This window comes from Aethalodelphis obliquidens, unplaced genomic scaffold (genome assembly GCF_003676395.1).
Source record: "Aethalodelphis obliquidens isolate GAN/ISIS:26980383/991018 unplaced genomic scaffold, ASM367639v1 scaffold72, whole genome shotgun sequence".
NCBI lineage: Eukaryota > Metazoa > Chordata > Mammalia > Artiodactyla > Delphinidae > Aethalodelphis > Aethalodelphis obliquidens.
In genome coordinates, this window is record NW_020838016.1 from 287,194 (window position 1) to 314,588 (window position 27,395).

The window sequence follows — 27,395 nt, forward strand, 5'->3', positions numbered from 1 at the left end:
GTAGTAGCAGTAAACAGACTTTGCCTCACATTTCTAGTATCTCATACAGCCACATTGACATATTATGTTCATTCCTAAATCCCTTCATTAGTATTTCAACCACATCTAAATTTCAAGACACAGACAGCATCTCATTTATTTTCCATACAATATTCAGGAATGGGTCAGGCTGTTAATAAATAGTTTAATGCATGTGACACATTAATTCCAATATTTTTAAGAGGAAAGAAATTTAAAGAGTGAGAGGAGATTTCACATAACACAGATTTCAGCACTGAGGTCTTCTAGTGTGATCACAGACTACAAGAAAATATAAACATGTAAAATATATACAAACACTTCTTAAAGAATAAGGAAATATCCAACCCTCCAAGTTGCCTTTGAAAGCAAGAACCAAGTTTATTCCACAGTTGATGTGTAAGAAGAGCTGGAATGGACACTTAATTCATATCATAAATTGTTAATTCAAAATTTTCCATCAGATTTATCCATCTCTCAACTTAAAGATTATGGAGTAATGTACCCATGTAAGTATTTTAACATATACCTAGGTGTTTAGTTTCTAAGAGGCAATATTTAGTTATAAAAATATGTTCACTAAAAGAGATTCTAACAGCTAATTTAGGAGTAGGTGTTTTAGAAGAGCATAAATCAATACAACAATATATTTTCTTTAAATACTAAACGTAAATATTGTGAATATTTACAGTAAAGGCCCATTTAAATAAATCTGCAAGTCACTGATGTTTGAATACCAATAACAGTTCATCTTTTTTTTTATATTTGAATTTTATTTATTTTTTATACAGCAGGTTCTTATTAGTTATCCATTTTATACGTATTGGTGTATATATGTCAATCCCAATCTCCCATTTCATTACACCACCACCAACTCATCTTTATTGAACATTATGCCAAGCATTTTATAAAGTGTCGTATGTGCATGACTTCAATTAATCCTCAGCAAACCTATGGGCTTGTTGCTGATATAATTCCCATCTTCCAGGTGAAGAACATGAGGTTCAGAGAGGCAAAGCAACTTACCGAAAGTCACACAACTAGTAAGTAACAGAGTAAGAAATTAAAACTACTTTTACTTGACACCATAGTCTGTTTTCTGAGCCACTATCCTGAGATAGTGATAATCTCAAATAGGTGTATGTGACTAGGAAGACTGAGTTTGTTTTTCTTTTTTTTTTTAATATTTGAGTTATTACTTTTTTTTTTTTCTTTTGGCCACACCTCACGGCATGTGGAACTTCCCCGACCAGGGATCAAACCCATGCCCCGTGCAGTGGAAGCACAGAGTCTTAACCACTGGACCACCAGGGAAGCCCCTGTTTTTCATTTTTAAACATTTTTTATTGTAAACTAAAACAGGTGTAGAAAATCTCACTGAACAAATTAGTGAATCACTCTTGACCTCCCAGGCAGGTCAAGAACTTTGCCAGCCTCTCCAGAAGCCCCAACATGTGCCCTCATCAGAATCATAGCCCTTCCCTTCAAAAGTGACCACTTGTCCAACACTTCCTTGTGTGACTTCGTAGTTCATCACCCACATGTACATTGCTAGACACCAGAGTTTGGTCTTGCTTTTTTTCTTTTTTAAATGTGTCTTTGAGTCTCTTTCAATCTGGCTGCCCCTCCATCCCTTTCTTTTCCCCACCACTTGTCTGTCAAAGTCCCTGTGGCCATTTGACTTGTTGGTTTTCCTACAGTTGGAAGTTGCTGATCACACAGTCGTGGTGTAATTCAGCTTGGTCCTCTGTCCTCTTTTGGAGTGGAGGTTTTATCTGAGATTTATGCGTGGGGAAATTTGCCCTGAGAGAGAAAAGTGAGACAGCATGAGCAGGGTAACAGGAAAGTAAGTATAGGATATCTGGAGGGGTGGGGTGGTATGGTGTGGGTGGCATATAGGGGTCCAGAGAGAACCGAACCTGAGGCCTAGGGAGGGGCCAGTTGGGCAGTGTCCTGAGTGCCAAGCTGAGGCATCGGCATGCAGGCCCAGATGTGGTTCAGGAATGAGAGCTGTGTTTTAAAATAGCAGTGAGCTGAGATCAATTTGGTGTGTTTGTTGGTGGGGGAGGGTGGTGAGAGGTGGCAAAACTGAAAGACACTAGTAACACACAGCCCATCTAAGGAGCAACGCAGGGGACGAACACGGGAAACGGGCAAGAGACCACTCTTGGAAGTCATGTAAGCCCGAGGATTGTCACTAGATAATCAGCTCCAGAACGCTTTTCAGTCCAGAAATTCTGTGATCCCTTTCCTAAGGCATATTGTCTGTTATGTGATGAAATGTCTCTAAATGCCTAAACTTTACTAGGATTTGGGGAAGAGCAATTTGCAAAAAGTATTGCAGATAAACTCAGTCTGCTTCTGGCAAACTGTTGACTAGAAATTTAACTACCTGCTTGGAATGCATGGCCCCCTATATGGTATAAGCACTTCCCTTTTAGTGGCCAGAGGGGCTGTGAGCAAGGAATGCAAAGGCTCCCTTGCATTTGTTCCCTTATCTATAAAATAATGATCATTCTTAACCCATCCTTCCCAGGGCTGTTGTGAGGATTAAATACGGCTGTGAGAGGGTGTTGGGAACTGTGAGGCCTAAGAAGAGTGATAATAATGGTGAGCTGTTGTATCAATAGCAAATTTTCTCATTGTCTTCATACTTGGGATCAGGAATAGGGTAAAACAAATTCCAAGGACACTTTAGGTCAACATAAAGTGATTTGTAATTTTTTGTTAGTTTTTAAAATAGTCATGTTGTTATGTAATCACTAACTAAAAAGTCATTATCTTGGCTCCAAAATCAGAGATTCCATAATTTTTGGTCAGCAAAACCATCTGTTTCCTACACACTAAAACATCTTTTCCCTTAAGCTGTTGCCTGTGTACCATCAGATAAGGTCCAAGAGGCAAGACCCAGAGAATGATTTAAATTTACTCCCAAACTGAGGACGCTTAACAACTGAGTTGATTGAAGAGTTCTGTACTAAAACTAAAACACAGACTGTTTACACAGTCAAATGAGTCTCACTATAAAATGAAATGTAGAATTCAGAGTTTGGAGTTGGTGGATTAGAAAAAGCTAGAGAATACAGAATTCCTTGGAAGGCTGATTTCTAGCAGGCAGGGATGCCTGGACAACAGCAACCAGCCTCCAGTTTCCATTTCACTATGAAGAGACCAGAGCTAAAACCTTGACCTGCAAAAGTCCGGTGGGTGGGTGCACAGGGATGGCAGCTGTGCCCATTGGAGAGCAGCCTCTGCTTGGCTTCACTGGGACCTTCTGGGGGAAGAGCAGTCGCAGTGTGCTAAATGCTCCCATGCTCAGGAAGATAGTATCAAGTCTGGATTTCCATGTGAAGTTGGCTTTTAAAACATGGGCAACCCATTCAAAGTTTTTAAAACCAAGTGGGCCATACAAAAGTATCTGCAGATTAGATTTGACCCAAAGGTATTCAGTCCTCTTGAAATGAGATCGAAAATAGGGGTTACACAGAGTGGGATGAATGTGCTTTCTGTCTAATGAGTTAATTAAGTCAGTTGTATTTTTAAATGACTGAACTGCTGTTGCAGTATGGGGTAGTTTCACCATCAGGTGCACTCCTGCTGCTTTCATGAAGAGAGGGAAGAGGACAAGACTTCAGCAAAGCTGTCATTATGGACAATATTTGTGCCCCGCCCCCACAAACTCATATGTTGAATCCCTAACCCCCAGTGTCTCTGGAAGTAAGGGCTTTGGCAGGTGTTTAGGGTTAGATGAGGTCACGAGGGTGCAGCCCTCATGATGGGGTTAGTGCCCTTATTAGAAGAGACACCAGAGAGCTTGCTCTCTCTCTCCTTGTGTGCACAGAAAAAAGTCATGAGAGCATACACTGAGATGGCAGCTGCTTATAAGCCAAAAAGAGAGGCCTCAGATGAAACCTACCTTGCCAGAACCTTGATCTCAGATTCCCCAGCCTCCAGAACTGTGAGAAATAAATGTCTGTTGTTTAGCCACCAAGTCTGGTATTTTGTTATGGCAGCCTGAGCTGACTGATACACTGGTGCTGGCTGGAGGACCAGTAGCAGAAGGGAGAGGAGAGTTTGCTCACAGATTAGCAGGACAAGAGCTGATCAGAACCAGAGCCACCTGAGCATTGGTTGCACTTAGTATAAATTCAGCTTCAGTACCTTTGTAAAGAACTGATAGCCTGTCCGGAAGTTGGGAAGGCAAACCTCCAAGGCTGGTCTACAGCACACACTGAAGTTTGGAATGGGCACTGGGTTAGAAGTAGGTAACTGGTTGGCTCCTAGGACCAAATGTGTGTTTCCTGTTTTGTTGATTTTTTAATGTGTTAAATTTTGAGTATCCAGATTATATCAGAATCACTAATGGATGCCCAAGGACCTAGTTGTTCATCCCAAGTAGTCCGTCCTCATTCACATCAACCCCAAGTGGTTGTGTGGACTTTGGGTTGAATTCTGTGTCTCCCTGTGGTCTTGCCTCACCCAGTCTGTTTAATTGAGAGCAAGAGAGAGGCAGCAATTTGTCCTGGAACCAGCATAGGCCCTGGAGTTGGGGCCATCCAGGCTGCGGTTCTGGCCCTCACTGTGTGACCTCTCGTCTTCAAATGGGGCTCATTAACACCTCCCTCTGTTCTGTAGATCAGAGATAATCAACACAAACACCTAACACGGCCTAGACAGTGCCAGCCTCCTAGACGGTGAGGTGGTGAAGGGGGAGAAAACACTACCTTAACAGGTAGAATCTGCCCTGCTTGGGATTCTGATCTTGGGCATAGATTTCTTCTCTAAAATGCCTAGGTTGAAAAAATAATAATAATAAAATAAAATGCCTAGGTTGGTCTGGTCAGGTAATATTTCACTGTTAAGAATCTCATAAAAGATAATATGAGCCGGAACTTCCCTGGTGGCCCAGTGGTTAAGACTGCACTCCCAATGCAGGGGGCCCAGGTTCGATCCCTGGTCAGGGAACTATATCCCACATGCATGCTGCACCTAAGAGTTCGCATGCCACAACTAAGCAACTGGCAAGCCACAACTAAGACCTGGTGCAACCAAATAAATAAATAAAGATAAATATTAAAATAAATAAAATTTTAAAAAGAAAGCAAAAAAGATAAGCAGTCTATGCAAAAATGTATAAAGGCACATATTTTATATAAGAGAACTCAGTCCCTCTCTAACCCCAGTGCTAGATGACTTCTAAGAATTTTGATACTGTTGTCTCACAAATAACTGGACTTATCATGAAACAGACTCTTTCTATCCTCCACCATGGGAACCCAGGACTCTATCCTGCTCATCAGCACTTTCCTATTGCTAGTGTTTACTGCATACGTTGTTTAATATATCATCTAGCATTTAGAGCAAAGAACTTCACATCTGGACCATCCATAACTTCCAAATTCAGGGAGTAAAAGGTGAGGCTGGGTTACTGTGGGCTCCAGATCCCCACGAATACAGGACATAGGGTGGCCGGTTTAAAAAGTTTGTTTTTCTATATGGCTTACAAAAGAAAATGTGTACATTTCCATCATTTTACAAAGCCCCAGCTTAGGGAAATGACTTTGTAAGAGCAGATAAAGGCCTCAGAACTGTTAATGGAAAGTCTCAGTTATACATACAAAGAATTAATGTTTATGCCTATATATTTTTAAAGATTTCTTTTATTATTTAATTTATTTATTTTTGGCTGTGTCGGGTCAGTTGTGGCACACGGAATCTTTCATTGTGGCGCATGGGCTTCTTTCTAGTTGTGGTACACGGGTTTTCTCTCTCTAGTTGTGGTGTGTGGGTTCCAGGGCGCAAGGGCTCTGTAGTTTGCGTCACACAGGCTCTCTAGTTGAGGCGTGAGAGCTCAGTAGTTGTGGCACCTGGGCTTAGTTGCCGCATGGCATATGGGATCTTAGTTCCCTGACCAGGGATCGAACCTGTGTCCCCTGCATTGGAAGACGGATTCTTTATCACTGGATCACCAGGGAAGTCCCGTATGCCTATATTTTTCAACACTGAAAAGGTGTATGGCTTTCATAACAAGGTTATGTGGGGCTTCTCTGGTGGCACAGTGGTTGAGAGTCCACCTGCCATTGCAGGGGACACGGGTTCGTGCCCTGGTCTGGGAAAATCCCACATGCCACGGAGCGCCTGGGCCCGTGAGCCATGGCCACTAAGCCTGCACGTCCGGAGCCTGTGCTCCGCAACGGGAGAGGCCACAACAGTGAGAGACCCACGTACCGCAAAAACAAAAACAAGGTTATGTGATTACTGTGTATAAATTTTTGACAATTTTCAGTTACTCTCCAATGGCATATAATAAAATTCAATATCTGTGAGGGAATATTTGCCTCATTCCCTGGCCCCTGTCAAGTGTGGCAATGTCTGTGAGCAGGAGAAGAGGAACCCCATGTCCTCAGTCTCTTTATTTCAGGGAAAGGCTTATGAAGTTGTGTGGCTTGAGTCCTTGAAGAAATGAGTCATTTATCTTCAGAAAAAAAGGTCATATGGAAGTAATTCTACAAATATTTGGTTGTGCCTAAATTTAGATACTTAAGCTCAAACCCCACCCTTAACACACTAATATTGTACAGGACTCCAAACAGCCCCAGCATTCCAAGACAAGAAATGGAGCATATCCTCTGGCTTTAAATGCAAGAATTGGCCAGAGACAATCTTGTTAGCTCTAAAACAAGCAAGATGAGTTCAGGGTATTTATGCACCCCTTGAGTTTAGAGCAGAAAACTTTATCATTTGCTCAGAGCTGGATGATACCACACTCTTCATGTGACCAGGACTGTCCTAGAACAGCTTGGCATGGTAGAAAACCTTTGCATTCAGACCTTATTACATTGAATACTGACAAATGCACACCTCCAGGCAGGAATGTAGAAGCATGGAAGAGGCCAAAACAGGGGGAAAAAAGGCAATTTGGAGAAAACAAAGAAGGAAGAAGAAAACATTGGAAAAGTAAGCTGTTGTTAGTTAATACCCTCAGAGATAAACATTGCATCCACAATACAGCAGGATGCCACTTAAAAAATACTTTTATTCAGAGAATTAAAACCAGGTCTTGTACATTTTAAAAAATTAAAATAGCAGAAATGAAAAACCATGAGAGACAAAGTTGACATTGAGAGATAAAGTTGAGGAAATTTCCTTAAGAAGCGGAGTAAAAAGATGGAGATAGAAAAACAGGAATAAAAGTTAAGCAAGAGGCCCAGCCCAGGAGGCCCATTATCCAAAAAATCTAGATCCAGAAACAGATACTAGTTTTTTAAAGTAGATGTTATGGACTGAATCTATGTGTTCCCTGCCCCCCCGCGCCCCCCCCCCCCGCCCCCCGCCAAATTCTTATGTTGAAATCCTAATCTTCAAGATGATGGAATTAGGGTGGAGCCCTCATGAATGGGATTAGTGCTGTTATAAAAGGGACCCCAGAGAGCTCTTTCAAGATTTTTCTGCCAAGTGAAAACATAGTGAGAATGCAGCATTTGGAAACCAGAAACAGCCCTCAACAGATGCTGAATCTGTCCGTGCCTTGATCTTGGACTTCCAGCTTACATAACTGTGAGAAATAAAGTATGTTTAAGCCACTCAGTATATGGTATTTTGTTATAGCATCCTGAGCTAACTAAAATGAGCAGAGAACAAAATCAAAAAGTCAAACTTTCCCAGTGCCCAGCCCAGTGGATGAAAATAAACCCTGACACATTCATGTCATTGTGAAATTTTACAATATGGAAACATGAATTTCCTATAAGCTTCCAGGGTGTGGCAGGAGAAGGGGAGAACATTTCTCAGAAAGGAACAAGAATCAGAATAGCCTGGATTTCTCAATAACACTGAATGTTAGAAGACAAGGAGGTGATGCCTTCAAAAGCCTAAAGGAAAATGATTTCCCAGCCTAGGATTCTAGATCCAGTCACACTGCCAATTAAATGAAGGGGGGGAAATTAAGACATTTCCAAATACACAGGGTCTCAGATTTACCTCCCATGAATGTTTTGTAAGAAGCTCCTGAAGGGTGTTTTCCACCAAAGTTGGGTAGCCAAGAAAGCAAGGTGGGATTCTCCAAATGGTGGTGAAAAGAGATCCTAAAGTAAGGCAACAGCTTGCAGCTGACTTAGAGCATGACCAGACTGGAACAGGCCAGAGCAGACCAGAGGCTCAGGGAACAAATTCTTCAAGAAGATGAAACTGATAGAAAACCTACGTGTTTGAACATTGTAAGAGGAAGGAGGTTGATGTACCTGAGGAAAAGTTTAAAAGAATTGGACAGCAAAATTACATTGTACATATGACCTGTAAGATTCTGACTGGTACTCACATAATTATAATGCCACCATGATTATATTGGGAGAATGGAAATGCAGGAAGGATGTGTGAGGGAGTGTAAGTTTGGTAGGGGAGAAGATGAAAGACAACTGAATAATGGCTAAACTAGAAAAAAATCAAGGATTAGCAATATACCAGACTATATATGAATAATAGTATTTTATCCAGATCAAATTCCCCAAGTGTGGTCATTGTTTATGGATAAATGACATGATGTCTGCAACTAACTGTCAAATAGCACAGAGAGAGGGAGAGAGAGGGGGAGAGAAAGAGAAAGGAATGTAGATCTAGATAAGGATATTTGGCTGTTCATTTTACTCTTCCTGCAACTTTTCTGAAGGTTTGAAATTTTTCAAAATAAAAACTGGGAGATGAGTAGTAGCATACTTGCATTATTTAGAAGTAGATAGCCATGTTTATCAATTAGCTTAAAAGTTTTAAAGTGTTTGCCTACGGGAATAGGAAGTTAGCATGTTGGAAGGGGGGGAAGGAGGAACCACTGATGTTTTCATGACTAGCTTTGAACAGTGATTTGACTGTTGAACTCAGACATGTACACCTTTGATTAAAAATAAAAACGAAATTAACAACTCAATACATATTAAAGGGAAATTAAAAATCAGTAAAACCAAAACTTTTAAAAAGCTGCTTTTTTATGGAAAGCATGGAAAGATATCCCATGCTCTTGGACTGGAAGAATTAATATTGTTAAAATGGCCATACTACAGATGCAATCTGCAGATTTAATGCAATCCCTATCAAATTACCCAGGACATTTTTCACAGAACTAGAACAAATAATCCTAAAATTTATATGGAACCACGAAAGACCCAGAATTGGCAAAGCAACCCTGAGGAAAATGAACAAAGCTGAAGGCAAAACACTCTCAGACTTCAGACAGTTACAAAGCTACAGTAATCAAAACAATGTGGTATTGGGAAAAAAACAGACATATGAATCAATGGAACAGACTAGAGAGCCCCAGAAATAAACCCACACACCTACTGTCAATCAATCTTAGACAAAGGAGACAAGACTGTACAATAGAGAAAAGACAGTCTCTTCAGCAAGTGGTATTGGGAAAGCTGGACAGTCTTATGTAAATCAATGAAGTTAGAACACTCCCTCACATCATACAAAAAAATAAACTCAAAATGGCTTACGACATGTCACCATAAAACTCCTAGAAAGACTTAAATATACGACATGTCACCATAAAACTCATAGGCAAAACATTATCTGACATAAATTGTACCAATGTTTTCTTAGGTCAGTCTCCTAAGGCAATAGAAATAAAAGCAAAAATAAACAAATGGAACTTAAAGTTATAAGCTTTTGAACAGCAAAGGAAACCATAAACAAAATGAAAAGACAACCTATGGACTGGGAGAAAATATTTGCAAATGATGCAACTGACAAGGGATTAATTTCCAAAATATAAAAACAGCTCATACAACTCAATATCAAAGAAACAAATGACCCAATCAAGAAATGGGCAGAAGACCTAAATAGACATTTCTCCAAAGAAGACATACAGATGGCCAACAGACACTTGAAAAGATGCTCCACATCGATAATTATTAGAGAATTGCAAATCAAAACTACAATGAGGTACCACCTCACACTGGTCAGAATGACCATCATTAAAAAGTCTATAAACAATACATGCTGGAGAGGGTGTGGAGAAAAGGGAACCCTCTTGCACTGTTGGTGGGAATGTGAATTGGTGCAGCCACTGTGGAGAATTGTATGGAGATTCCTTAAAAAACTAAAAAATGGAGCTACCATACAATATGGCAGTCCCACTCCTAGGCATATATTTGGATAAAACTCTAATTCAAAATGATACATGCACCCCAATGTTCATAGCAGCACTATTTACAATAGCCAAGACATAGAAGCAACCTAAATGTCCATCTACAGGTGAATGGATAAAGCAGATGTGGTACATATCTATACCTACAATGGCATACTACTCAGCCATAGAGAAGAATGAAATAGTGCCATTTGCAGCAACATGGCTGGACCTAGAGATTATCACACTAAGTGATATCACTTATATGTGGAACCTAAAATATGATAGGGACTTCCCTAGTGGTCCAGTGGTTATGACTTTGCCTTCCAATTTGGGCAGGGGGTGTGGGTTCAATCCCTGCTCAGGGAGCTAAGATCCCACATGCCTCACAGCCAAAAAAAAAAAAAAAAAACCCAAAAACATAAAACAGAAGCAGTATTGTAAGAAATTCAATAAAGACTTTAAAAATGGTTCACATCAAAATAAAATCTTAAAATAAATAAATATGATACAAATGAACTTATTTACAAATAAAAATATCACATATATGGAATCTAAAATATGATACAAATGAACTTATTTGCAAAACAGAAATAGACTCACAAACAGAAAACAAACTTATAGTTACTGAGGGGGAAAGGGGCAGGGGAAGTATAAATTAGAAATTTGGGATTAACTTATACACACTACTATCTATAAAATAGATAATCAACAAGGACCTACTGTAAAGCACAGGGAACTATATTCAATATCTTATAATAAACTAATGGAAAAGAATATGAAAATAGAATATATATATGTATAACTGAGTCACTTTGCTGTACAGCAGAAACTAACACAACACTGTAAATCAACTATACTTCAATTTTTTAAAAGGTAAAAAAGCAGATTTTGTACATTCAAACAGTGTGGGAAATACAATAGAAAAAATATTATCCACAACAACTAAAGGAACAAGATATTTAGGAATAACTTTAACATGAAATGTGCAAGATTTCTATGAAGACTAGCCCTCTACTGAGGGACATAGAGGAATTATGGAATAGGTAGGAATAGGTCTTATTCCTGGGGAGGATGATTCGATATTGTAGAGGTGTCAGTTGTCCCTAAAGTAAACTCAATGCAATCTCAGTCAAAATCCCAACAAAATGATTTTATGGCTCACTTGTGAGAATACTATAGAACTACAAGAAAGAAATTGGATAACGAATTGCTCAACCAGATTTTAAAATATATTAAAAAGCTACAGAAAATTAAAACTGTGTGGCATAGGCACTGTAAACAAAAGGTCAACAGAAGCAAACAAACTCTCAGTCCAAGTACATGATAGACAGCATGTGGTAAAGATGGCCTTTCCACTAGACATGTGTGTGGGGGGGTGAGAGAGGAGAAATGGATTAATCAAGCAACTGGCTAGCCCTCATATAGATACCCTCCCCTCCACCCCCGTATAAGAAATGATCCACAGAGTGGCCCTACTTCATTTACTTACATGCACGTATATCCCAGCTACATCAAACGTTTAAAGTGAAAAATAAAACTTATAAAATCCATTAAATAAAAGAGTGAACATTCAATCCTAGCCAGTTGCCACACCAAGCCATGAACATCGTCCTTGATTTCATCCTCTTTCTCACCATGTCGCTTTCAATTAACTGCGTTTTGTTTCTTCTACACCTTAAATATCTCTAGGGTCTATATCCAGTCTGTCTCCCCATTGTGAACCCTTCCAACAAGTTGCCTTGGTTCAGGGCAACAGGATCCTACCTGGTGTCTGACTTCTAACATGGTCTGAGTCCAGTACATTTTTCATGGAGCAACAGTTCTAAAACCAGGTATGACCTTTTTGATCCCATGTTCAATGCCCTTCCGTGACTCCTCACTGCTCTCAGGACCAAGTCCAGTGGCTCGTCTTTGGCCCTGCAGCCCTTCATACTCCAGCTCCTTCTCTCTCTGGCATCCTCTCTCCTACTTTCTCTGTATCATTCCAAAAATAGTGAACTTCTCAGTTTCTAGAGCTTGCCAGCCTTTTCCCCCAAACCTTCCCGTATACTGTTCCACCCAGAACATTTCTCCCACACCTCTTGTTCTTAAGGTCTGGGAACCTCCAGTGACCCCCTGATATCATGGACTCCACTAATAAAATCATTGTATTTACTTGACCATCTCCCCATAAGAAGTAAGTTTTGTGTGTGCCGGGATTATGTCTGTCTTGTCCATCTTATATCCCCCAGAATTTAGTATTATATCTAGAACATAACAAGCATTCAATGAGTACTTGGTGAATGAATTGAACTGTGCTTGTATAAATCCATTTTTCACAATTAAAAAAACCCAAATTCATGTGGTATAAAATTGATGGTAACAGCAAACAGCAACTTTTGCCAATTGGCATTAATAGAGCCCCGGGCTGGGTCTGAGCCAGTGCTGCGTGGGCTGTTTACAAAATTACAAATTCCTGTTCCAGGGCGGTCTCCTCTGACATCTAGGTATTGGGTTGGCCAAAAAGGTTTTTTGGGTTTTTTCCATAAGATGTTACAGAAAAAACCAAACGAACTTTTTGGCCAACCCAATATTTTCAACAGTGCCAGCTGCTCAGAATCTGATCCCCTGAGGTTTGGGGCTGGGACTAGAGGTCCCAAATGAGGAGAAATCCCACCTGTGATCCTCTTTTGCTTCCTGCTTCTAGGTCCTTCAGCTGAAGTTGCTTCAGACTCATCTTGTGCACTGTCCTCAACTTTCTACAGTGGAAATGGGATCTTAGAAATTCTAAAAATATTTTCCAACGTTTTCCACGTAAGTACCAGTTTATTTTCTCAAGATTGTGATTGATGAAAACCTGGCATTTTCTTGTAGATATGGGTGGGAGTTTTAGGTTAAGGGAGTTGTCAGCTGGCTGAAAGACCTCCTGAGGGCAAGGACAACATGGGTCTGTGGGCAAGTGCATCCCCACGGGCACTCAGGAAGGACTGGGGGAATTGCCTGGGACGAGGGTGTTCTCCGCCTCGGCTCTAAAGTTAATCTGGTGTTCTCTCAATTCCAGTTGGTCTAATGTGTTGCTTCATCTAGATATAAATACAAAGTCCTTTTGATTTAATACTTTAAAGAATCATGAGGCAGCAACGCTGAATAGGAAGGAACTATTTTAATTCCCTCAGCACTCATGCTCCACTTGGAGCAAATGGCAAAGCTTCTGTGACTGGTGGCTTCTGCCTCTCTTTTCTTCTGGATGGCTTTTCAAACTTTGTCAGCAAAAGAGAGGTTAAAAAAGAACAAATAAAATCATTAACTAAGTACGTGAGGGTCGCAACATATTATGCGCTTGCCTGTCAAATTATTTACTCCTTTGGGATTTGGTCCAGCTGTCTTGATGGGTTGGCAGGAGACTTCTTGCAAAGAGGTTTCAAATGGATTTGGAATTTAAATCTAACTTCAGGCAAAATGGTCAGAGAGACCGCCAGGGTCCATAGGTCTGGGTGGGTCTGGCCTGAGGTCACCTGTGAGAGCTGGCTGTGAATGGAGGCTTGTGTGCTCTCAGCACTGGGAGAAGGGAGCCTGCCCTTGTAGGCACTGAACATCCACACCTGATGAGTGGGCCGTCCCTCCAGCTGCATTCATGGCTTAGTCCCTGAGTAGTAGAAAGTTTGTTTGGCATCTTGGAGACAGATAACAGGAGTTGTGATGGACTAAATGGAATGAAATGCAGCAAGTAATCCATTTGGGAGCGATCTTCCCTCAAGCCAAAAACCTCATCATAAACAATTTGCAGAGGATGGGTTGGGAGAGAATAATTGATGATCACAGCTTGAATTTTATAAAAAGTATTGTCTCCATTTCCCATGACAAGATCATCATTAATTTCCACCAAGTGGGGAGGACTCTGCTCACAAATCAACTGTGTGATCTCAAGAGACTGAGTTTACACCCTTCTATTTCCGTGTATTAGAGCCAAGCCTTTTTCCTACTTGGAAACCCCAACTACCCTCAACAAACAGCAATTTTCCCTCACATGATCTTCAGGAATTGTTTACCACAGGACCCTTGGTAAACTAGAGATGCTTAGCAGTTCCTGTCATTTGAGTTTGTTTTGTTTGTTTGTTTTTTTTGAAATACAGGAAATGCACTGGAGTTAACTTTTTCCTGCACCAGACAAAAGCATAGAAGATATAAAAACACTACCTTCCCTTAGCTACAGTAGTAAACAGTGGTTTTGGCTGCTCAGCATCTGTTCTCCATATCTAATGCCTCAAGGCCTTTTCTGCACTGAGTGTGATTGGCGGGTCTGTGTCTCAGGAACCTTCTGGCCAGGACAGTAGCCACTGGCCACGTGTGACTGCTGGACACTTGAAATGTATCTGAGAAACTAAATTTTTAATTTCATTTAAATTAATTTCTTCAAGTTTAAAAACTGATGCTCAATTCAGTTTTTGAAAAGTTATAAATGTGTTTGGAACAATTCAAGTATGTGGATCTACTTTTTCAACTATAAATTATATGAAACCCACAGTTAACTTTTTACAGTTCAAGTATTTCCATTGAAAAGTTAGCTTCCAAATTGAGATGTGTTGTAAATGTAAAATATACTCTGGATTTTGGGGGGGAAAGTGCAAAATATCTTACTGGTAATTTTTTATATTGATTATGTATTGAAATGATAATATTTGGATATATTAGGTTAAATAAAATATATTGTTAAAATTAATTTCTCACATTTCTTTGTACTTCTTTAAATGTGGCACTAGACAATTTAAAATCACACATGTGGCAGGCACTATATTTCTCTTTTCTTTCCCTGTCCCAGGACAGGCCCCAGTGGCCTGTGAGCTGAGCTTGGCCAACCAGCAGCTCCTCAGAGCTTGATCCGGTGAGGCAGCGGGCGAGGCGCAGACTGAAGGCGGGGGAGGCCAAGGGAGATCAGCCCTGCTTGTCGGTCGCTCTCCCTCCCTGTGTCCTCTCCTGGTGAGACCCTCCAGCCTTTCTTGGTCTTCTGCTTCCATGCCCACCTAGCAGATTCCCTTTAGCACACGTTAGCCAATCTCTTTCCAGGGTTTTCAGCCAGACACCCTAAAACAGATCTGACCAGGATTTGCAAGGAGTGAGTCTCTAGGTCCTCATTTCTCCAGAATCCCTGGTGCATCAGTTACCACTGAGGTCACCATCACCAGCACTGGATTGGGACTGGGCTGGGGCAGCTCAAACTCCTCAGGGGATTGATAAGCATGGCTTTAGAGCATCTTCTTTTAAGCATCTGCATGGCCAGTGAGTAAACAGCATACTACCATACTTCAGATGGGAAGGAAAGCGAAGTTCCTGGGATCCCTGCACTCTGGCAGTCAACAGATGTTTAGTGAGGACTTATTAATCACTCCCTGGGCATTGTTCTAGATACTAAGTGTGTAGCAATGAGACAAAAACACAAGTATACTTCTTGTTGGGAAATGGGGGGATCATAAGGCAAATAAAAAGGAAAGATACATAGTATGTTACAAGACAGACATTCTCAGGAGAAAGCCAAACCAGGGAAGGGGGTAAGGAATGTGTGCATGTGTGTGTGTATGTGTGTGTATGTGTTAGAAGGGCAGAGACATTTAGATAGGGTGATCACAGAGGGAACACCTAGAATGTTACATTTACAGGAAGGGAGCAAGCCTTGAGAATGTGGGGTTGGGCCACCCCCAACTTGTTATGCTGAAGGCTGCTCAAGGCTTCTGGACGCTGGAAGCTGTTGCCTGCAAGGAGCAGTGGTCCTGAGGGGGAGGGGGGGATCAGAGTCTGTGTGAGGACATGATGAGACCCTTGCCTTAATGACATTCTCTACTTCGTATAACTTGTGCCATTTTCAAACTTGAATTCGCTTTTGTCGGTTTAAGGGATCACAAGAGAATTTACGGAGCTTCTAGACCAGATACCTTTTGTGGCCAGATGGGTGCCCTACTTCACCCATATATTCCTTGCTAAGAAGGGACTTCAGGGCTTCCCTGGTGGCACAGTGGTTAAGAATCCGCCTGCCAATGCAGGGGACACGGGTTCAAGTCCTGTTCCAGGAAGATCCCACATGCCGCGGAGCAACTAAGCCCGTGCACCACAACTACTGAGCCTGCGCTCTAGAGCCCATGAGCTACAACTCCTGAGCCCGCGTGCCACAACTACTGAAGCCCACACGCCTAGAGCCTATGCTCCGCAACAAGAGAAGCCACCAAAATGAGAAGCCCACGCACCACAACAAAGAGTAGCCCCCACTCGCCGCAACTAGAGAAAGCCCATGCACAGCAACAAAGACCCAACGCAGCCAAAAATAAATAAATACATAAAAGTTATTAAAAAAAAAAAAAAAAGGAGGGATCTCAGCCTCTCACTGGAGGCTGCATGTTTTCAGCCAGCTGACCAGGAGCTGGGGTCTTCTTCGATCCCTAGCCACCAGCACCCACTTGACTACCAGGGTACCTCTAATCCTGGCCTGCACAGGGGGCTGTGGACTTGAGGCTCACCTCTGTCTGTCTATCCAAGTGGACTGGGCCTGTGTGCCTAGGGACAGGTAGCCTGTTAACAGTTGGGTTTTGATGTTTTTCATACACGCGAGTAATCAAAGCTAAAACTAGAGTAGCCTAATTTCCTGGGAGTAGGTGGACAGCTTTCCCCTGTACAGAGTGAGGAAGGTTTGGAATCAACAGTCCAGGTCTGTTGGGATAAGTGAGAAAACACAGGAATGTTCTTTTTGCACATTTGTTTCTCATAAGAGTGCCCTATTTTAACAGGAAACAATATATATCGTTTCTAATTAAAAAAAATCTGGGGTATCCGAGGAATAGCAGAAGGCTGGTGTGGCTGGTATGCAGTAAGGAAAAACCAGTAGAAACGGAAGTCACAGAGGCCAGGGCAGGGGGGCGAGGAGGCATCTGCAGCCTCCACTTTCACTTGTTTAAAAGAGTGAAACGGGACTTTCCACCGGCTGGTAACAACCATCCATGCAGCGGGCAAAGGAGCTTCTGGCCACATGCAATTCTCCACCTGTCAGGTGGGCCCCAGAGAGGCACTGCTCAGGACAATCACCCTTTGTTTCCTCACATATTTTGGGGTGAAGATAAAGCAGATAAAAGCCCTTGTTTCACAGAGCTTATCGCAACCACACAAAACATTACACTAGAATGTTTGTGGATTTTCTTCATGATAATCACATAATCACAATGAGAAAGAGATAACAAAAAAAGAAATAAAAATATTGTGTCAGGATCATAAACCCTGAATGCTCTTTGTCCTGAATTGAGGACACTTCCCAGAATATTGTTTATTTGGAAAATTCTAACAATCACTGAATGTGGTTTTGTTTTTCTTAGTTACTCTGACTTCCCTCTGTACCTCGAGCTGATCACAGCACTCTGGCTGCTTAGGCTGCATTCCCCATCAAGAAAATTTTAAAAAGTAAACATGCATTCTCTGAATTGTTAAAATACTCATTAAACACCTATTTCATCAACTGATCTGTCCAAACTGCTGTGCGCACCCCACTTCTGGGGCACTAATATCCCTTTTCAGCCCTAGTGTTTCTCCAGTTACCCATAACCCACTCTGGGTCTGTTGTCCAACCACTGTGCTCATGGGCTGGTGCTCAGGCTTCTGCTCTGTTCTGTTTGCAGACCTATAAGTAAATGATTTGCCCTCTAGCCAACTGCAAATCAGGGACAAGGAGAGCATCCATGTACATGAATTCATTCATTCATACTTTTTTTGAGTGCATACCAGCCAGGCATGGTTCCAGTACACAAAAAAAGTGGACTCTAGTGAGAAGACAGACCATAAATAAGTAGATATGTCAAGTGATAAGTGCTGTGAAAAGAATGGCAGGTAAAGAGGCTGGAGAGTTTCAGCAGGTGGTGCTGGTTCAGAACAAGTGCTCAGGAAAGGACCGTTCGACAAGGTGACTTAGGAGCAGGCGTCTGGTAATCTCAGGGTAGGTCTTCCCAGGCAGAGAAAAGAGTGAGAGCCAAGACTCCGAGGCCCAGCTGTCGTGGTCTGTCGTGGTCTCTTGGAAGCACAGTCCAGAAGCTGTTTGGAGGGAGGCAGGTGGGTGAGCGCAGAGAGGTACTGGGGACAAGCTCAAGTGGATCCTTGTCAGCCAAGGTGAGGGTTAGGGTTTTATTCCTAGTGAGATGGAAAGCCACTGCAGCATTTTGAGAGGGTCAGGCTGGCTGCTATGAGAACAGATTTGAAGCCCAGTTAGAAGACTACCACAGTAATCCAGGCAAAGGGAGAGTGGGGAAATAGGTGCAACAGACAAACATTGGTCCCAAGTGCTAACAGGAGGCCCACTGCTTGGCCTGCACCCCTTCCACTCTGCTTGTTGGGGAGGGTTCATCAGGCGCCTGGGAAAAAGAGAGGTCTGGCTGAGGCTACCTGGCTTGACTGAAATCAAGCATTTGTTCATAGCAGTCATTTTCTTAAATACATTTCATTTTTATAATATCCTTTATTTAAGAACTTTACTAATTTAAATCCTTCAGAAGCCTGGGTGAGAAGTGCCTTGTTCTGAATTTCCCAGCAACTGTTGTAGCTTAATTCAAGAAAAATGGGAGATGTATTTGTCTGCAAGCCTTGTGCAGCCTATCTATTGAATCACCTACATGCTACTATTGGTCTTTGCTGCTGTCACCCACTTTAATTTTCTTCGACAAAATGCACACATGCCTATAACATGTAAGTAGATCAGAGTTGTGGGAAGAGCTGGAGTGACATGGACCTGGGGGAAGCCTTGTAAACAGGTTGATGAGGAAATCAGCTCTTCCGTGATCAGCTGAAATTTCTCTTGTGTGTTCTTAAAAGGTTAGAACGTCAACTCCCAGAGATCCTTAACTGGCTGCTCCCTTGGATAAGCACTGCTACACCTTCTGTGACTGCTTATGTGTAGAGCTTTATGGTGACTTCCTGTCGGGCAGCCACAGCCCCTCCTCTCCTGCTGCTGCCCACACTGCAAATCTTGGGTAAAGCCCTGACTGGTGAGCTCTCCCCTTCTTCCTGCCTTCCCGCGTGGGGTCACCCTGAAGGGCTACTTCTCATTTTACAGCTGTGTGGGTTCAAATTCCTGGCAAAACCGGGCTGATTGTCCTGGGTGGACTGCTCAGAGTGAGCCGCAGTGACAACCTGAGGAGACCCCAGAAATGGCCCTGCCACTCCCATGTTTACAGTCATTCACTCACTGTGACTGAGGCATAGTTCCCTTGATCTTACTTTATCCTTTGGAGACTGGAATTTTCCGTTTCAACAACTTTTACTACTCTTTTTTAACATGATTTTATCTGAATAAATTAAAGGTAGGTGAGAGAGGTGAATATGGATCACATTGGGGGGATGGCTGTGGATGTGACAGACATAGATAAAAACAGATCAACTGAAATGAATCAACCACCAACACAGCCAGTTTTTCTCAAAGAGGAAAAAATTATCACAAAATTACAACTACCAGATATAACTTTTAATTCTAATTGTTCAGAAACAATCCTGATTTCTCCTAAGTCACAGCTTTTAAAACTAGTAATAAGGTTGACCAGCTTGGGTTATAAGATTTTATCCACTTTAAATAAGGATGCCTTATAAAGTACTTTATTGTGGTTCACAAGTATCAAAGTGCTTCTATATGGCTTCAGTGATTCCCACACAAGCCCTCAGTAGATATGGGTCTTCTAGGTTTAAAAGTTAATCCCAACGTACAAAAAGAAATACAAGGTGCAGTGAGGTTAAGGCTCAAAGGCAAATGTTTACAAAGCCCACATGACATGGGCTTTGTAAATGTCTGGCCCAACCCCACTCCAAGATGACATTTAAATAATGATTGAAATAATCTCTACGCATCAATAGATTCATGTGATGTGTATGCTTTCTAATAAAACAGTTTTAAAGCTTTCCAAACTCAAAATACTTTCATTTGAAAATTAAAAAAAAATTGCCGGGCTTTCCTGGTGGCGCAGTGGTTGAGAGTCCGCCTGCCGATTCAGGGGACGCGGGTTCGTGCCCCGGTCCGGGAGGATCCCACATGCCGTGGAGCGGCTGGTCCTGTGAGCCATGGCCACTGAGCCTGTGCCTCCGGAGCCTGTGCTCCGCAATGGGGGAGGGCACAACAGTGAGAGGCCTGCATACCGCAAAAAAAAAAAAAAAAAAATTTGCCAGTAACTATTCCAATTCCACAAACTAAAAATGTAACAAGAAACAGGTAAAATTAATTTAAATAATATATTTTATTTAACTCAATATATCCAAAATATTACCATTTCAGCATGTAATCAATATTAGAAAAGTATTAATGAGACATTTAATTTTTTTTTCATACTGAGTCTTCAAAATCTGGTATATATTGTATACTTTCTTAATTTGGATGTTAAATTTTCATTCAAAATACTTGCTCTGTATTTAGATTTCATACAATTTACATTTGTAAAAGACAATTCACATACCCAAGTTATTCCAAGCATACTTAAAAGTTTTCCAGTAACTGAGTTGAGAATCTATATTTGGATTAATTAAAATTTAAAAAAATCAAAAATTCAGTTCCTCAGTTATGCTGACCACAGTTCAGGTGCTCAAGACTTACAACATGGCCTGGGCTGCAGTCCTTGGCAGCACTGACTTAAAGTGCCCCAAGGATGTTGGCTTAGGGTGTTGCTATTAACAGAATGGTGTTCAGAGAACACTGTCTTTAATCTCCTCTCAAAACTGCATAACTTTCTTGTAGGTTAAACTATCCACTGTTAGCATCAACATTTTATACATAATTAAAATTTTTCTTAATTATATTTTCTCATAAGATGCCATGTCTTCTAGTAACAATCAGATTTTATGTATAAATGCTTCCTGTTGAATTATGAAGAGGCTTATAGCAATACAAACTCTAAAATGACCCAATCAGTCATCCATCCTTCTCCAGTGCAAACATTACCACAAAGTGTTAAACCAGCCCCTAAAACCAATGTTAAAAAGGGGATCCCACAATATTTTTTACAAAGTAGTGATTAAATATTCCTTGAATATTTATTTAAGTGGAACAATTCCTGAAAGTAAAGAAGTGAAAATATTTTTACGCTATGCTTTAGTTCTCCAATTTATTTCATGATTTCTTTACAAGAGAAGCGTTTAAAAATAAATGCTATACACTTAGGTGTTAGACTGAATGACAACAGCTATGAAATTTCTTTTTCACTGAAACCCTTGAAATTATAAAATTTTAAGTGTGACCCTTGAAATGACAAAACCCATTGATTAAAACAGATGCTCAATGTATAACTGATTCACTTTGTTATAAAGCAGACCATTGTAAAGCAATTATACCCCAATAAAGATGTTAAAAAAAAAAAAAAAACAGATGCTCAAAACTTTACCAAAGTGAGTAATTAATCCTGTGCTTAAACTGCTGCAAAAGCTGAATGAGATACAAATGCTGGAGCCGATGAATTCTACACCTTGGCCCTCAGGCTTCTGGCTTGGTCCCACAGCTCCATTTTTGCAACTGCCGAGAGGTGAACTTCATCGGGCCCATCTGCTAAGCGCAAAGTTCGCGTTAGGGCATACCTGCAAAAACACAAAGAGCAGGGATGGCAGGACTTAGCAAAGAGGAACCTGATGCTTTAACATCATCACTCTGATTCTAAGCCAAGATTATTAGTGTTTGAAATCTCGCCAAGGCAGTGATAAGAAAAATTGCACAGGGAAAATCAAGGAAAGTCAGCCCAAGGGCTTGTGAAATGCCATTTTCAAGTCCTCACCTTGGGAGTGGAATCTTAAATGGCACAGTGCAGTGGGCTTAATCTCAGTCTTGGTTTGCTGTAGGTACTAGTATTTGCTAGAACTAGGAGATATCTTAGGTAATCCACAGGCCATGAAGAATATATAACATTTATATACTATAAATATATAGTACTATATATTTAGTTCTTTCTTATTAAAAATTGATGGGGGAAACTGATGGGGCACCAGACTCTTATCTCCAGTGTGAGAGAGAAGGTGGCACCATGCCCAGTGGTGATGGGCAGTGGAGAGTATTCCTTCTTGATCCCAGAAAGCACATGTGGACATGAGGTGGTGGCTGGCATGCACTGCCGCAGTCTGGCCACGGCCTCTGGGTGTGGGTGGTAAAGTGTCCTAAGTGCATACCTAAGCCTTGCTCTGCTCCCCTCCTCTCCTTCCTGTTCCAGGGTGAACCCCCATGAGTTATTTACAGCTCAGGAACCCTCAGTGCATCTTCTCAGTGTAAAAGTGAACATGAATGAGTGAAATGACAATTGTAATCATAAAACTATTTATTGGTACTGAGCTCTATAGTAAAATACCTATATTGCCTCAGTTAGCCTTCAATTATGCTTTAAAGTAAGTTAGCTATTTTTATTTTCTTCATAAACAGTTAGTATCAAGCCATCTGTAGATTTTTTTAACTCCAAGCCCATCAAATGTAGATGGTGATTAAATGACATCTACTCACATGTTAGCCAGAGGGTATTCATGGGAAACGCCGGCACCTCCACACACTTGGATGGCCTGGTCAATAATTTTGCAGACGGCCCGAGGAGCGGCCACTTTAATCATTGCAATCTACATAAACAAGATATAAAAAGAATGTTCCTTTCTTAGACAATACACAATGTGATAGAATTTGATATAATCTGTATTTTCTTTGTGAAAAGAAACAAGGGAACTTTCCCACATACACACACCACTGAAACACAATCTTTGATGAAAGCCAACAAAGATCCACTAATGCAGCTAACGGACATATTTCAGTCAACACAGACCTTCTGGAAAGAGATATCTCTTCCAAATCACATTTTATTAACTTATTTATTACTTGTATTGTCTTGTTTCTAAAAGGATTTCAGGCAACTGATAAGTGACATTCATCACCTTAGGGATCATAAAGAGTTAAAAAGTCTTCGATAATCAGTTTTCCCTTGGCAATTTCATTGCTTTTATAATTAAACGATCATGTTCTTATTCCAAATAAGCCAGAAACATAAGAAGGCAGGGGACGAGAGGTGTCTTCTATGAAACATTTCTATGTGGCAGCACAGTGCTCTGCATTCTGTATCAACTTGGTCAGTCTTCGCTAGAACCCTAGGCCATAGGCAGACAGGTCACATACTTTGCCCAAGTCAAGAGGTTAGCAGAAAGTAACATACCGGGTACAATTCCAAGTCAGTATGAAGTTTGGTATTTCCCTACCTTCTCTGCCTTCTCTTGCTGCATCTCAAGAAAGCTGAAGATATTCTGCATCCTGAAAATCATTCCCTAAAGCAGCCCAGTGAAAGGAAAACTAGCAAGGGTGATTGTATAAATGTATAAATTATACATTTATAATTTTTAAACCAAAATCACATGGAAGCTTCTGAGTGCCCTCAAGGCACCATGAAACCTGGAATGCCCAAAGAGTGGGACAAACTTCTTGGAGAAGGCTTGGCAGATGGTGGTCCAAGGGGCCTCACCTCCTTCTTAGCACCAGAGCTGCCCAGAGTATCAATGCTATGGGCAGCTTTCAAGGTCAACAAGCGGATCTCCTCAATGGCAATGCGGCTTTCAGCGATCCAGTGAGCCACCACCTCCTGCAGGGGAGCAAAGGGCAGCAGAAGAAGGAGGAGATAAGCTGGTGTCTGAGGTCCACATGTAACACAGACTGGTAGTTTGGTGAAAACATCCTCTACGCCAAGGACTGTTCTCAAGCCTTACTCTATATATTTTAATTATATATTTTAAATAAATATATTTATTTAATCTTTGGCTGCGTTGGGTCTTAATTGCTGCATGCGGGCTTTCTCTAGTTGCGGTGAGTGGGGGCTACTCTTCGTTGTGGTGTGTGGGCTTCTCATTGTGGTGGCCTCTCTTGTTGCAGAGCACAGGCTCTAGGCATGCGGGCTTCAGTAGTTGTGGCACGCAGGCTCAGTAGTTGTGGCGCATGGGATTAGTTGCTCCACGACATGTGGGATCTTCCCGGACCAGGGTTCGAATTTGTGTCCCCTGCATTGGCATGCAGATTCTTAACCACTGCGCTACCAGGGAAGTACCGTCTCTTTTTCTCTTGATAAATATTGTCTAATTTGGATTGTAGTGCCCAGATGTAACTATGTTGTTTACTGTACTTTGTAAACAACAGACTCAGTAGTACATAATTTAGAGACGAGAATTCAAAATATCATGAACATCCCACCAAATGCTGATCCCATTTCTACTTGCATTTCTCCATTGACAGGAATCTCACTTCTTTTTAAAGCAGTCCATTCCATTTTTATCTCTCTCTTATTTCACTGAGTTTTAGGCTATTTTCCTATATCTCTCCACTTATCTGTCCTAATTCCTTCCAGAAAGCCAAAGGACAAGGCTTCCTTCCTCCTTACAACAGCCCTCTCATGTCCACTACTACTGGAGGGCTAGTAGTAGTGGACATGTACAGAGGGCTAGTACAGAGGGCTAGACACTAGTACAGAAGGCTACTGTACGAGGTTCTCTAGAGAACGAGAGTCTGGGAAAGTTGAAGGAATTGTCCACACTCTGTGTGCTGAGGTGTTGAAGCACTTAAAGAGTTATTTAATCGTTCACAAAGATAACTACCTCTGGTCAGACTATATTTAAATTCAGACATAAATATGTTTTGTGGAAAACATATTTTCTCCTTGTTTATGCAGAGGAAATCTCTTGCTGACCAAGTAATGCTGTTTTGGTTCAAGGTTAGTGTAGTACATTGGGCTACAATAAATTCAAATAAGTAATTATCCTTACATGTGAATACAGTTTCTTCTTAAAGGCCACCCTTTGTTTTGCCCGTTCACACATGATCTGCAAAGCACGTTCAGCCAAACCTATTGTTCTCATACAGTGGTGGATTCTGCCAGGTCCAAGGCGGCCTTGGGCAATTTCAAATCCCCTACCTTCACCTGTGAGAAAGAAAGGATAACATGACCACAGCCTATTTCTTTTGTTATTTACACAAATCCTGAGAAACTAATGAGATGCCCTCAATAAAAATGGCATTCCAGTAGGAAAAAAGTCAGTTCTGTAATAAGGTTCACTATACCTTTATGGAACTTTGATTTCTATGTATTTTAAACCACCATCATGAAAAACTTGGATCAAATTTAAGAACTGTCTTTTGAGTACCTACTCTGCATAAGTTGTTTTGTTAGTGCTGCAATGGTTACAAATGTAGATAAGACACAGACCCAAGTTTAGAACCTAGAAGAGGGGCAAGGATGCTAGGGATAAGGGATATGGAGAGGGACAAGAAAGGCAAAGGAGGGAGATGCTGTCTCTTCATCATGGTAACCTTAGGGCCTGGCAGGATCAGGGGCTTGTTGAGTGGATGAGATGAGGAATACAAGAACCTTCCTGAAAGAGGTGGCATCAGAGGTGTTCCCTGAAGGTTGAGTAGGATTCCAACAAGCAAGAGGATGGAGCCATTCTAGGCATACAGTATTCAAAGTTATTTATGCTTCTAATGTGTATATGACTTGAATTCAGAAAGTACTGAGGTTTTAGTAAAACAAGTAGAGGCTTGAAGATCACGTTTTAGGAAAAAGTGTGTTGCTCTGAATTGTATAATTTTTGTATTTAGCTGTGTTTTCAACTGATGTGACACCACATCAAATACTTAAATAAAACCTTATTATTCCATGAAGAAAATCCACCAAAGGAAAAAATTTTCCTTTATAAATGGAGTAAATAAGAGGCGAAAGTATCTAAATTATGGTATACTTTGTATCTTTTCCAGATTTAGACCTGAAAATATTTTAAAACAAAATAATAGAGAATCATTTTTCCAAACTTATCTCACCTAGTATTAGATTGGTGGCAGGAACTCGCACTTGATTAAAATGGATCTCAAAATGTCCTCCATGGAAACTGTCTATAAAATAGAGAATAAAATTTTCAAAAGCAAAATGAATTGACCATAAAACAGTCACAGATAATTAATCTATTGAAATATAATTACTCAAAGATAGTGGAATTTAAAGGCCATAATGTCATACATTCCTAGGTAGACCAGAGCCCTGAACCCCCAGCACTGTGTAGGCCAGAAAACTTATCAACTGTTTTAGAAATTTTAAGAGATTTTAGATATCATTTCATCAAGAGGTTTCTGAACTCATTCTCTGAAGTTGTAGAGCTATGAAAAAGGAAGACGGCTCCACAGCTCCGATCAGACTATTTTATTATTGTTTTATTATTGCTTCTTCTTTGAAATTTTTTATATATGGGCTTCCAAAGAAAATTCTGCTCGGAAAAAAAAAGTTCCAATGGTTCAAAAATTGAAAGTGAATAAAGTAATTTAAATTTCTGATTTGACCATTGTGGAAACCAATGCCTGATGATGTGAAGAACCTGCTTGAAGGGACAGAGCAGGTTCAGCATTAGAGACAAAGCTGAGGCTGGGCCTTCAGGTATGTTTGCTCCCAGTCTAGGCTTGTTCACTGTGTGTTTGCCTCTTGAAAATGCTGGCATGTGACTGAGATTGGGAACACATTCACATTTTGTCTTTATATCACCCCTCCTCCCTGCCAAATTCTTCAGATAATCTCATGCTAACTCCATACCCTTTCCCAGTCAGAATAGATATTAATAATCAATTATGTCCACACTGTTTCCTTTGGCCTTGGCACAGGGAGTTGGAGAGGTGCTGGTGAAATTGTCATACTGAAATTTCAAACATAGGCTCTACAATGGAGGGTATCCGTAGCCAACCAACATTATAAACTCATTTTGGTGGTCTTTCAGGCTGTTGCTCTGCAACCCAGTGACTTCCCATGCACAGTGAGCTTGTTTATCCCCATCTTGCCAACACTTTTCTTTTCTTTATAATTCAATCCTTTTTTTTTTTTAGTTAATTTTTATTGGAGTATAATTGCTTTACAATGTTGTATTAGTTTCTACTGTACAGCAAAATTAATCAGCTACACATATCCCCTCTTTTTTGGATTTCCTTGCCACTTAGGTTATCACGTGCATTAAGCAGAGTTCCCTGGGCTATACAATATGTTCTCATTAGTTGTCTATTTTATACATAGTATCAATAGTGTATATGTGTCAATCCCAATCTCCCAATTCCTCCCCCCTCCCTCCTCCCCCCTCCCTTGGTATCCATACATTTGTTCTCTATGTCTGTGTCTCCATTTCTGCTTTGCAAATAAGATCATCTATACCATTTTTCTAGATTCCACATATATGCATTAATATACAATATTTGTTTTTCTGACTTACTTCACTCTGTATGACACTCTCTAGGTCCATCCACATC

The 27,395-nt window shown here is 40.9% G+C and overlaps 1 protein-coding gene across 3 annotated transcripts in view; it reads right to left on the reverse strand.

The window, feature by feature from the left end:
* Window positions 1-12,965: 12,965 nt before the first annotated feature.
* ACAD11 (acyl-CoA dehydrogenase family member 11) overlaps window positions 12,966-27,395 on the reverse strand; it is an 81,204-nt gene continuing 66,774 nt past the window's right edge. For 2 of the 3 annotated variants that reach the window (XM_027091669.1, XM_027091671.1), the window contains 6 exons: window positions 25,935-26,006; window positions 24,884-25,038; window positions 23,596-23,712; window positions 22,599-22,708; window positions 21,494-21,691; window positions 20,346-21,399 (listed from right to left, as the gene is read on the reverse strand). In XM_027091669.1, coding sequence (XP_026947470.1) covers window positions 21,577-21,691; window positions 22,599-22,708; window positions 23,596-23,712; window positions 24,884-25,038; window positions 25,935-26,006 — 569 coding nt within the window. In that variant the 3' untranslated portion in view covers window positions 20,346-21,399; window positions 21,494-21,576. Of the gene's footprint in view, window positions 12,978-20,345; window positions 21,400-21,483; window positions 21,692-22,598; window positions 22,709-23,595; window positions 23,713-24,883; window positions 25,039-25,934; window positions 26,007-27,395 lie in introns of those variants that run through there. The other variant, XM_027091670.1, reaches the window with a different exon arrangement.